At 36.1% G+C, this 12,942-nt stretch overlaps 2 protein-coding genes across 5 annotated transcripts in view; both read right to left on the bottom strand.

Annotated features, from left to right (window-relative positions):
* Positions 1-3,874: 3,874 nt before the first annotated feature.
* On the bottom strand, positions 3,875-5,834 carry LOC148131489 (uncharacterized). Its single transcript, XM_087960083.1, has 2 exons — positions 4,315-5,834; positions 3,875-4,159 (listed from the first exon to the last, which is right to left on the bottom strand). The coding sequence occupies exons 1-2, from the start codon at positions 5,077-5,079 to the stop codon at positions 3,875-3,877; spliced, it is 1,050 nt and encodes a 349-aa protein (XP_087816209.1). The 5' UTR covers positions 5,080-5,834.
* A 4,405-nt stretch (positions 5,835-10,239) lies between these two features.
* SULF1 (sulfatase 1) overlaps positions 10,240-12,942 on the bottom strand; it is a 118,787-nt gene continuing 116,084 nt past the window's right edge. For all 4 annotated transcript variants that reach the window (XM_087961827.1, XM_087961825.1, XM_087961824.1 and 1 more), the window contains one exon: positions 10,240-11,442. In XM_087961827.1, coding sequence (XP_087817953.1) covers positions 10,658-11,442 — 785 coding nt within the window. In that variant the 3' untranslated portion in view covers positions 10,240-10,657. The remainder of the gene's footprint in view (positions 11,443-12,942) is intronic.

Raw genomic sequence — 12,942 nt, 5'->3', positions numbered from 1 at the left:
GAGGCTTACAAAGTACTACAATCAAAAGTACAGGTTAGCTTTCCATTGCATAGATATGCTAATACACTTTAACAGAGTGAGATTCATAGACACTACTCAGGGGTGTATTCCTGATGAGGTCACAAAAGCCTTGTTCAGATCTGTTTTGGATGCGCTATATCTCATGCAATTGCACTGCTATTTTTGAATCTAAAATATTTTGTTACAGTATTCTGTTGTCTGATTCTGAGACCAAAGGAATCTCTTAAGTCACACATTGAGGAGCAGTTCCCTAAGCAGGACCAATTTGATGTTCAGGGTAAATCCAAAATGGGCTTCTGAGGTGTGGCTTTCCAAAAGTTGAAATGAGAATACGGTCAGACCCCAAGCTGTACCCCTCAAATAATCTTTAGAGTGGTAATCCAATGGGAGGAAATACTTACTAGTAGGGAATTTAAAAAGTGAAATATTTCATAATAAGCAATGAGTATGCAATCAAAGTTCAATTGCTAAGGCCCTGTAGACTGTACATACATATAATTTCAGGTGGGGGAGACACCTTATAGTTATCAGATTGTCTTCTAAGTTTTTGAAAGCATCAACCTATCTGAACTAGGCCTATGTGTGACATTGCATCCTGAGGAAAATTGAGGCCTTGAATTGAACATATATAGTGTTAGCTTGCTAGTGTTAGCTTGCATCAACCTATCTGAACTAGGCCTATGTGTGACATTGCATCCTGAGGAAAATTGAGGCCTTGAATTGAACATATATGGAGTTAGCTTGCTAGTTGAATGGCCAGTTGCTCTCTTCTCAGACATACATCTTCCAAGGACTGTGCATGGCTCTGTATTTTCATTTTGAGTAATGTCACTGCGGTAGCTTAAAAGAGCAATAGGAGGTTTAGCCATGCTGTTTCCTAACTTAGATATTACATTTTTAAGCTGTGGAAGAGAGCATGCACCAATGTAACACTTCAACTTATAACAGAAGAATTTTGGTATCTCTTTGTCCCATCCTAGAATAAATAATATACAGGGATAAAGAATGTAAACAATGTACATGGATGTAGATTGCCATAAATACTAATATATGTTTATTAATATAGTACTAAGATTATTGATGCAAACCTACCATTGCCTCAAAAGTGTCATTATTCATTCAGTATTGATTGCATACTTGAAATTTGGAAGTAGAAAGTTTATCCAATTTGTTGGCTAGTTGTAATCTACTAAGAAAAGGTAAAGAGAGAACTCAAAAGGGAGGACAGAAAACCATTTGGGCCTGAAGGGGACCAGTGCTCATGTTTGCTTAAATAGAAGTACAATTCTCAGAGTGTACCTTAGTGTAATGTAAGGTCTTAACTTGCACTGACAACTTTACTCCTATTATAGCAAATGTGAGTATAGCTCCTTTTCAGACCTACTTTCTGTATCTATGGAGATAGAAAACAGGTGGCCTAGTTTTGAACTCACCATGTATTCTGGCAAACTTTTGAATGGTGCTTCTGAATATCAGTTCATTGTGTCATTTATGCATTGGTACTGTTCTTTTTTTTTTTTTTTTTGCAATGTAGTCATAAAATGGAGAATGCCCTAGAGAGTGCAGTCATCCCAAAGTTTTTTTAAAGTATTGTTAGTGTACTAGAAAATGTACATTGCTCCTCTAATGCAAATGAGCGACCCTATGGACCAGCTTTAAACTGATCCAACTGGTGCTAATGGGATAAAAGAATTCCCTCCTGAGGCTGAAAAAAAATATTTTGAATAGCTGCTCAGGTGTTTACCTTGCAGGACTATCAGCTTAATATACTCTTGCTCCACAAATATGAAGCAGCACAACTTTGAACTAGTTTAGATGTTTTAACTGAAAGAATTGGCTCTCATTTTGAATCTGGAAACAATTTTCTGGCAGAGCATAATGATAGCCAAAAACATGGTGATCTGGTGTCCTGCCAAAGTTGCTAATTGCTTTACTTTTAGCGATAGTGGTTTGGAAGTCTACCACTCAAAATTTGGTGCAGCTGAGGAGCAGCTTAGCAAGCAAGGTTTTGTACTGCAGGTATTATGATCAGTGTTTCAGACTATGGTACCTGTTAAATGAACACAAGATGTACAATGGATGACTCTTGATTACTCCCAGATTACTGTCTCCCTCAGTCATTTGGTTAATGTTGAACTGTGGTGGCAAAGACAAAAGAATTGTGTCCTTTGATTTTTGGACTTTAAAAATAAACTTTCAGAACAGAACTGTTAGCCAAAACCATGGGTAATTAAAACACACTGAATGCTGAAGAATCTAAAAAAATACTGTTCAAAAAGAATCCAGGGTTGAACTTAATATTCTTATATATGCAATTTTAAACCATTACTTTTTTATACTTCACACACTCCCCATTAATATATAGAAAAGTCTGTATATTTTTTCCATTGATTTCAGGAAAATAGCAGGATGTTGCATATTGTATTTTGTTTTAACCTAATATATCTGAAAGAGGAAAAATATTATTAATCAAGGGGCAGACTAGTTAAATGTTAGTTTTGATAAATGTTTTTAAGTGTGTCAGTCAGGAAACTATAAATTGCATCTGTAAAAACAAAATGGGGATTTGTGTACTGTTCCTTTTTTTTGAAGATTTGAACTAATATTTATCTCTCAGTGGAACAAAGACCAGTTTTCAAACTCTTTATGTACAAGCTTGTGTGTAAATCTTTATGGACAATACGTGTAAATAGCTGTTTGCAAATGAACCTTCAGCACTTGGCATTTTAAAATAAAAATGACTTCTTAACTTTGTGGTGTTTTATGTCATATCTTCTTGTACTATTCCAAACTTAAAAGTGTTCTTTTGGGGCGCAGGACAGAAGAATCCATTTGATCCAAAATAGTTTTGCTGCAGAAATCAATGCAGTGAATATGGATATAGTGCTACTACCTCATTTAGTATATTGTTGCTGCTTAGCTCAATTGCATCTGTTTTTCATAACTAGTTTTTTTAGTTTACTTTATTGTCTTTGCACCTTGTACAATGAAATCAAACACCATCTTCAGTGCACATCATGACCATGACCACGAAAATAAACATAAACACACATCCTTCACCCTTGACACATTGAACCGGAAACCCCCGACACCACATCAACACTGCACTATACAGCAGAATTCAAAAGAGCTACTGCCCTGGGATAGAAGCTGTTTTTCAGCCTATTTGTTCTTGTTTTTATTATTCTGTACCGTCTGCCAGATGGTAATAGTTCAAAAATGGGGGTTCCCAGGATGAGATGGATCTTGAGAATGTTTTGAACTTTCTTAAGGCAGCGGGAGTTGTAAAGCTCTTCCAAAGAGGGGAGAGGGCAACCAATGATCTTCTGGGCAATGACATTAACCCTCTGGAGTGCTTTCCTATCTGCCACTGCAATTGGCAAGCCATGCAGTATGTTAAAATGCTCTCTATGGTGCAGCGGTAGAAGGTCACCAGCAGTTTTTTATTCAGTTGTTTTCTGAGAAGTCTCAGGTAGTATAATCTCTGCTGAGCCCTTTTGACCAGGGCTGCAATGTGGGTACCCCAGGTCAGATCCTCTTTTAGGGTAATACCCAGAACCTTAAAACTGGCCGCTTGCTCGACTCGGTCTCCATTGATAAGCAAGGGCTGGATGTCTGATCTGTTCCTTCTATAATCCACTAGAAGCTCCTTGGTCTTATTGGTGTTGAGGACCAAGTTATTGTCTCCACACCACAAAAGCAACCGGTCCACCTCATCTCGGTAAGCAGACTCATCCCCCCCCCCCCAGAGATAAGTCCCACCACTGTTGTATCATCTGCAAATTTAGCAATAGTATATTACTGGCATGAGTGGGAATGCAGTCATGCACATAAAGAGTATAGAGTAAGGGACTCACCAGCAACCCTGTAGTGTATCAGTGTTAAGAATAAGGGCTGAAGAGGTATGATTACCTAATCTGGCCCTCTGTGAGCGGGCAGACAGGAAATCCATAATCCAAAGGCAGATTGAATTAGAAAGGCCAAAGTCCAGAAGTTTAGATACTAGTCTATGTGGAAGAATTGTGTTAAATGCAGAACTAAAATCCACAAAAAGCATCCTCATATAGTCCCCCTGCTGTTCTTGATGAGTCAGAGCAGTGTGAAGAGTGATGGCTATAGTGTCCTCTGTAGATCTATTCTGTATGCAAACTGGTGTTTATCAAATGTATGCGGAAGACCAGAAATAATGTGCCAGCAGACCAATTCCTCAAAGCACTTCTTCATGATAGGAGTGAGTGCCACTGGTCTGTAATCATTGAAGTTATTGATAGAGAACTTCTTTGGCAGCGGAACAATGGTGGAAGCCTTCAAACAAGATGGAATAGTGGACTGGGATAAAGACCAATTGAAGATCCTGGTAAAGACTCCAGCCAACTGATCAGCACAGTCTTTAAGCACTCGGCCAGAGATACCATCAAGACTGGCAGCCTTTCTAGGGTCCACAGCCCTCAGAATGCTCCTCACCTCCTGTTCGTCCACAATGAGGTGCGGGTTACAATTGGCTGGTAGTTGTATTTTATCTGTCTCTGATGTCTCCACTTCAAAGCGAGCAAAGAAATGATTCAGTTCCTTTGCCTCAGCAGGGATGATATTGGTCGATTGATGGTTTGTAATTTGTTGAATCCCTCGCCACACCTGCCTCATGTTATTGCTATAAAAATTATCTTCAATCTTCCTCTTATAATCAGTCTTGGCCTTCCGAATACCTTTCTTCAGATTAGCTTTGGCAACACTATATCTTGCCCCATCACCGGACCTAAAGGCCTTGGTCCTGTCATGCAAGAGGCACTGGACTTCCCTGGTCATGCAGGGTTTCTGATTGGTATAGATCCTAATATGTTTATCTACAGTGATAGTATCTGTGCAGTGTTTGATATAGCACAGAACAGTTGCAGGGTGTACCTCTAGGTCAGGGTGGTAAAAGATGTCCCAATTTGTGTTCTCAAAACAATCCTGAAGTTGTTGGCAAGCATTTTCTGGCCAAGATTTCACTGCTTTTATTATAGACAGAGCCCGTCTCCTAAGAGGGATGTACGCTGGTGCTAAAATCAGTGACATATGGTCTGTCCCAAATGTGGTAATTCTATAACCTTATAGCCATGTTTGATGTTGGTATATACTTTGTCCAATATGTTTGCTCCTCTAGTAGCACACTTAACATGCTGATAGAATTTAGGGAGCACTTCTTTTAAATCAGCTTGATTAAAGTCCCCCGCTATGATATGCACAGCATCAGGATACTTATTCTGCTGATTACTAACAATGTTATACAAGAATCCCAAAGCTATGGTAGTATTGGTACCGGAGGGACATAGACTGCAGTAATCAAAACCATGCTGAATTCCCATGGAAGATATATGGGTCTACATTTAAGAGTCATATACTCCAGATCCATGGAGCAGTGGCTGTCTACAGTCTTTTATTGATACACCAGCTAATTTGCCAGCACATAAAGGCTTAAACCTCCCCCTTTGATCTTGCCAGAATCTCTACTCCTGTCCTGCCGGTGAGCTATGTAGCCTTCCAGCTCAACAGCTGCATCTGGAATGAGTGAATGAAGCCAAGTTTCTGTGATTAGCAAAACAGCAGTTCTTGATGAATTTAGTTTTTGCAATCTGTAGCCTTAATTCATCAATTTTGTTAGTCAGAGATCTTGCATTGGTAAGAAATATACTTGGAATTGAAGGCTTGTGTGGAAACTTACTCAGCCTAAAGAAAACCCCAGCACAGCATCCTCTCTTTCTCTGCCTCTTCCTCCTTGCTACAGGGATAGTGATCAATGGCTCCCCCAGAAGCCTAGCTGCCTCCTTCGGTATGTTATGAGAATGTATAAAATCGTCATTTTCACATTTCAGTCCAATTTGTAACAAGGCTTGCCGACTATAGATACTCCTTGCCCCACAGGATTCAATCAAGGAAAGGATCCAAAACACACAGAATCATACACACCATACACTGAAAGAAGGAGTGGTTAGCCACAGCATCCATATGCACAGCCATCTTGAAAACCGTTTAGCAAATTTTTAGCTAAAAACTAACTAATCATCATCATGTATGAGTCAAATTGCCTGTGTTTTAAACTATCAGTTATATTTATTCATGATCTGTAACATTACATAATATAAAATTTAATGCCAGTTTTAATGTGGGCTCTTATTTTCACTTTATATTATCTTAACTGCAAAATTCACGCTTTTAAAGGTGTATTTATAATTTAATAATTCGAATCTCTGCACCAATATTTATCATTATTACTGCAAGCTATTATGTGACATCCAATGGAAATTTATGAACAGTAATTTTATACCTGTTGAGTGGAGTGTGATTTTACTTTACTGTTTAACAGCAACAAACTCTTGAAGAGTTTTAGGTTGCTGATTTTTTTTCTTCAACTATCTATTACAATGTTCAGCAAGAGGTTTAGACTGGCTTTGACATTTTTTACCCAACTGTTGAGTTTTTCTCAAGGACCTGAGATGGTCCAATATTTCATGATGTCAAACGTATTGTCACAGAATGGAAGTTGTTCCAAGTAAAGCTGCCTTTTGCAATTGACTAATAAGTGATTTCATATGCATCGAGCTCTTTCTTAGAATTTAGGATGCTTTAAAATATCAGTGCAGTATATGTGGAAATCAAAGCAGTGTGACCTTTGCTAATTGAACAGATGGGGATTTTGTCCACAGCTGGTTTATGCCATAATCTTTCAGTTTTAACTTTCAGATTTTGATACTATTTTCTCCAATTCTTTGCCTTCTATCCTATTCCCCCCTGGGATTACCAAATCAATTATCCACACTTTTTCCTTTTCAATCAGAGTTAAATCAGGTATGTTACAAGCTAAGACTATAAAATTTGTCTTCTGAGATCTCACAATATTTTATCCTGCCCATTTTGACTACTTTTTCAACTTTATGTTCTCACCAATTTTTCATTATTGCCACATGCTAATTTTAATGGATGATCTAGTGCAGGGCTGTCGAACTAAACAACCCTTGGGCTGGATGCATCATGCACTGGCCATGCCTACGCCTGGTTTAGCGAAGGGAAAAAGTTGTGATACATCACATGATGCCACTGTGACAACACAACTTTGACACTCCTGGTCTAGTTAATCATTTTGGAAACTGCATTATGTTAGTGGGTCCTTTTGTATCTGATACATTTTTGCCACTTATTAACTAATCACCAATGCAATATTGACGCAATATTTCATTAAGCTGTTTAAATATAATTGGATGTAAGCTGATCAGATATTTGAGTCAAATGCCATGCAACTGAACATTTCTAGGAGATGGTTTAATCATATTCACTCAGTTTTTAATCGTTTCTATTATTGGTCTTGAGGTCTCCGAAATGTTCCTTTTTGTTTGGATTTCCATTTTCAGTATTTTCATTGCCATTTATACTTTGGAAGAATCGCCTCTGGTCTGATTCAACAACCAATATTGCTTAAATTGAATGATTCATACTTCAGTGCTCAATTTTTCCAGCTATTGCTGTTATTTTCAAAGTTTCTTCAGTTTTTCTAGTACTAAGCCAATATTTTTAATTAGGCATGTGTTGATCTTTACAAGGTTCAGTGTTTGCTCTTTTTAAAAAAATTACTTGCATCTGATGTTCTACATTGGGATTGAATATGATTTTGCATTTGATTTTCTAATTTCAATACCCAGTTCTGTAATCACCACTGCTCTAGTGCAGGGAAGCTGATAGGTCTGTTGACAATAATCATTACAAGTGCCTTATTTACATCCTTCATTGTAGGTATTGTCTTTTGGGGGCACTACCAGTGCTGGCAGTATTGTCTTTCTGTTTTCAGCATATGCCATAATTTTTTTCTTTTAATTCTTCTTGGCGATGGGTGATCAATTCATGGATTCTTCTAGTACTGGCCTGTAGCGGTTCTGTTGTTCTTACTTCTAAGTTATTTCTATAGATCCTATCCGCTTTTCCCTTATATTTGTAATTGTTAACTGAATTTATTCTACTATTGTTTTAGGGTCTTCCATTTTTCACATTTCCATTTTTTTCTGATGATGATGATGAATTAATTAATTATGGTTATCACAGTTAGCCAGATGATCAGGCTGGGGTTGACATTTTGGTTTACCTATTGAGTCCTTTTCAAGGACCTGGGATAGGCAGATCTGGATGTTTGCTGGTGTTACAGATATTGCCGTCTACAACTTGTATCTGAGCTTGGATAGTTATTTTAAATCAAGTAACTGCAAAATATTACACAGTAAAACATTTCTTATTGGTTTATAAATTAATACATTGAATTAAAATAATTTAATACCTTTATGAAAATTTGACTCGACTGATTTCTATAAAACAGGTAAAGTAACTTTTTATTTGAAGAATTATTGCTTCTAGACTTTCCTGAAGCCAGAATTGTTCTATAAAAGTACTGCAGAAAATTCTTACATAAAACAGTTTGTAACCTAATGAAATCTATATAAAAATAGCATCATTCACATCCTTAAATAAATTTGTTCTGCCATTCAGTTTGAGATATGTAAATGATAAATATCCATGTTTACAGAATCTACTAAAAGCTTTGCATGGAAATTACTGAAATGCCTTCAAACAATAAGTAAATGTTACATAAACTATAATACAACAAGGAGCACATAGCTGAATATTAATACATAAATATATCAAGACAATTGTGTCTGACAGAGAAAATGGAGCAAACAATTGCAAGTTTGTATATAAATGGCAAAAAGAGTAAGTAGATTAATTTGTGTTCCTTGATAAAAGGTCCAATAACTGAATGAAGCTATTTTTTAAGATCTGCAGATGGTGGTAGAAAATGTATGCTGTATGGAATGAATGTCAGAAGAACCAAGAATGGCTGTATATGAGAATGTGCATTGTTATTTGGAAATAAGGAAAACTAGGAGTAATCTAACCACAAATTGAAATTGGGAATTGAGGAACTGTGTGAGGAAAAAGAATGAAAGAAAAGGTAAAAAGTTAATATATTCTGTATGTGGATTGAATGCAAAAATATGAGTAAACAATCTGGAACAACATTGGAATTTGGCTACTGTATGTATGGCGTATTAATGACAAATTTCAAAACAGAAGTATGAAGGAAGAGTGAATGCGTTGAAAGGAAACAGGAGGCTAAGATCATTACTGGAGTTAAATTCCTCGAAAAGGAACAGTGAGAAATTTAAAAACCAAAAGTCAGTATGGGATCCCGCATATGGATTTACTGGAAAGTGTATAAACTACACTTAACTATCTTCCTCTGTATTAGGACTTTAATTCCATTGGTTTACTTTTTGAGCTTTGTATGCTCTTGGTTATTGCAAAAGGTTATGTTTGCATGCATTTATAAAACTGTTAACAACATGGAATATTTGACTGTTTATCTGGTATTTCACGATTAAAGCCAATTCTATGTCAACCTTGTTTCTATAAATTATTTCTAAAATGTTACTTTCTACAAATCTTGTAACTAAGAAAACTAAGAACTAATCTTTATTCTGAAGGTTATGAAGGGGTTGTTTCTTTAAAAAAACACACCAAAGCCCACATTTTGGAGCAATCTTCTAAGTCATTTAGCTACCTTCACACAATTCCAGATGACGGTATCTATTTTTTCGTGCTCAGATGCTATATTCTAAAGCACTTTAATAAACCAATATATGCAAACTTCACTGATGTTTCTGTGAGAAGCATTCCTTTCCTTGATTCTGGGGAAGAGTGGAGAAGCACTTTTGCAAATAACATTATTCTCTGTGTACAGGACCTTGCTGTTTAAAAGGTATACCTACAATCCAGTATTCTGTATGGCTACATATGGCAATGCAATTGTGCAGTATTACATTAGATTGTGTTTAAAAGGGGGGATGTGTTGCTGTTCTGCAAGTGTACCAAGATGCAATATACTGGTAATATATAGCATATTTGTATACAGAACCTTTCTTTGGACTAGATTTTATTCTAAAATGATTAGAACAGCTGTGACTATATTAAGACCTGTTGCAAAGTGGAAATCAAATTTTCCTGAAAAAATAAAAATCTTAATAACAATTTAGTCCCTATCTACTGGAAAATTAACTCTCTTTAACTCTTTCTGTTAAGTTTCCTGTTTATTATATCTAAGAAAAAGGTTACTGTGAATTGATTGGAACATAAAGATTTTAAATCAAACATGAAAATCTGTTCAATAAAGCAATTGCTTTTTACAATCCATGTAAATAATGTATTCTCTATCAACTTCTTTTATTGTTTTGCAAATTACATTCCATTAGCAAAACTAAGAACATGTAGACAAGTCAGATTAATAAAGACTGGCACGAAGATTACAAAAGGGCATGTACATTTACTTTGACAATATGAAATTTCAATGGTTCAAATTAATAAAAATTACCGAAATATGGGATAAGAATATTTGTTATGAGAATAGAAAAACAAACTTATTTCCTTTGAAGGTGCATTTACACTACTTTAAAAATAGGGCTCTACTAAAAGAAGTCACAGCGGTACCTTTTTAATTCTCAGATTTTAGTACCTGCAGCCACATTGACAAGAATGTGTAATGTAAAATATACACTATTTGGCTGTTTTGTTGTTCTATTTGCCAGCTAATTAATAGTACCTGACTTGCTAACACAGCCTAATTTGAAGGGATTGGATTTGAAGCACTGCCTTCATTCAGAAACTGAGATTTCTGGAAACTTTCCCTTGTTCTCAACATTTCAGTTTTATGTTGTAGAACAAGCGTATTTAAAGCCCAGCTGATTGTTTTTGCACCGGAGTTCATGGGAAGGTAGACTGGCTCTTCAAAAATACCTTGTGCAAAATCTTTGTCTGTCATAGAGGCTTTCTGAATAATGTTAATTGGTTGCAAGATGAAGCTGTGTCTGGACTCCAGTTCTGTCAAATCATTCCCACTAAAATCCATTTCTGAATGAATTGGTTCTTCAATCTTCAGCCATGTTTTGGCTTGGTGGACATTTGTACTCTTTTTTGCAGGAATATCATTACTTAATTCAAGTCTGCCATCCTTGCTTGACACTACTGTGCTCAAGGTCAGGTCTCCATAATATTTTGGGATGATAGGTTGAGCCTCTAGGGTTGTCAACCCACTCGAACCTTCATCTATTTCAGCAGAGCTCATTCCCAACAAGGAAAATGATGTGGAAGATTCATCCAAGTCTCCACTGGTATTAAAAGTGGGAGTCTCTGCTCTTTGATTTTGCTTAGAGTAACTGTTCAGCAGTGCAAAGATTCTATCTACATCCTTCAAGTAATTTCTCCAGTCTTCAGAATGAATGCTGTAGTTGTTTCTGGCTTCATACAAACTTTCATTCACACTGTACAAATCTTTCAGTCCTTGCCAGTTGATGCTTTCTGTAAAATTTGGGAGCTTAGCCTTCCCATCCATGCCATAAGTGTCCTCTGTTAAAAAGAAAAAAAAAGGAAACAGTAATACTTGTAATATTAGAAATCAATCATGTGTAGCTTAGTTTGGATCTGATTCAAATTATTTTGGTTCAAATCATAATTTAATTTGGAAAGTCAAATCTGTTCCATTTGGCACTGCAATCTGATTTTCCAAATTGATTCAAGACTATCTAACTTGGTTGTTGATTCAAAGTGATTCATAGATCCAACTGAAAAACCAATGATTTGAATTAAATATCAGTCTAATCTTTGCACAACCCTATTTAATAATTGCCATCTTCTCAATTGAGTAGCACAATATAGGAAAATCCTTACATGCTATGATCTCTTTTTCATAATTTTAGTATATTGGTTGCAATAAGAAAATACCAGCTCTTTTCATTTTAGGCTCAAGTGTGAAGATGAGTGGGTTAATACCAGGCAGCAACATTCTCTTGCATTTGTTCATAGCAGGTCCCATTAAATATGATGAAAGTGAATTTGCTTTAGAAATTCTTCCAAAAAAAGAAAAGTATTACAGAAATACTTGTGTGGATTTCTTGCTGTTATAGTGATTGACATTTAGTTGCAAGATAGCCAAAGCATATGTATGAATAGTCTTTCATTATATACTCATTTCTCCATGGCTTAATTAAATCTCAGGGGATCATAAGAAAGCTCCTTTTATTGGAGAATACTTCTAATTTGATGTTACCAAATCCTTGCAATGCATAGGGTGTATAACAATATGGTCAAATATAGTGCAATAGTTATATCTTTAAACAAAGCATGCTGTATGTAGTTAATAACAAAAACAAAAAACAATTTCTAAGCAGTAAATAAGTTGGTAAATGTATTGAACAATGCTTTTCTTGGCTATATTAACCTAGTTTTGCTTTAAAAGTGTCCAACCTCTCTGCACAAAATTGGAAAAGCTATTGTTGCCCAGCTTCAGAAAAAGAATGGCCACATCTTCTAATCCTGTACCTTTCAAATGGATTGAGCTACAATGACTGTCAATAATGGGATCCATGTTAGAATATACAGGTGAAACTCAAAAAATTAGAATATCGTGCAAAAGTTCATTTATTTCAGTAATGCAACTTAAAAGGTGAAACTAATATATGAGAAAGACTCATTACATGCAAAGCAAGATAGTTCAAGCCGTGATTTGTCATAATTGTGATGATTATGGCTTACAGCTCATGAAAACCCCAAATCCACAATCTCAGAAAATTAGAATATTGTGAAAAGGTTAAATATTCTAGGCTCAAAGTGTCCCACTCTAACCAGCTAATGAAGCCATAACACCTGCAAAGGGTTCCTGAGCCTTTAAATGGTCTCTAAGTCTGGTTCAGTAGGAACCACAATCATGAGAAAGACTGCTGACCTGACAGTTGTGCAGAAAACCATCATTGACACACTCCATAAGGAGGGAAAGCCTCAAAAGGTAATTGCAAAAGAAGTTGGATGTTCCCAAAGTGCTCTATCAAAGCACATTAATGCAAAGTTATG

This window comes from Notechis scutatus, chromosome 3, assembly GCF_049901735.1.
Source record: "Notechis scutatus isolate UNSWTSFEM ecotype Mainland chromosome 3, rNotScu1.2, whole genome shotgun sequence".
NCBI lineage: Eukaryota > Metazoa > Chordata > Lepidosauria > Squamata > Elapidae > Notechis > Notechis scutatus.
This window is presented reverse-complemented; position numbering and strand designations above follow the sequence as displayed.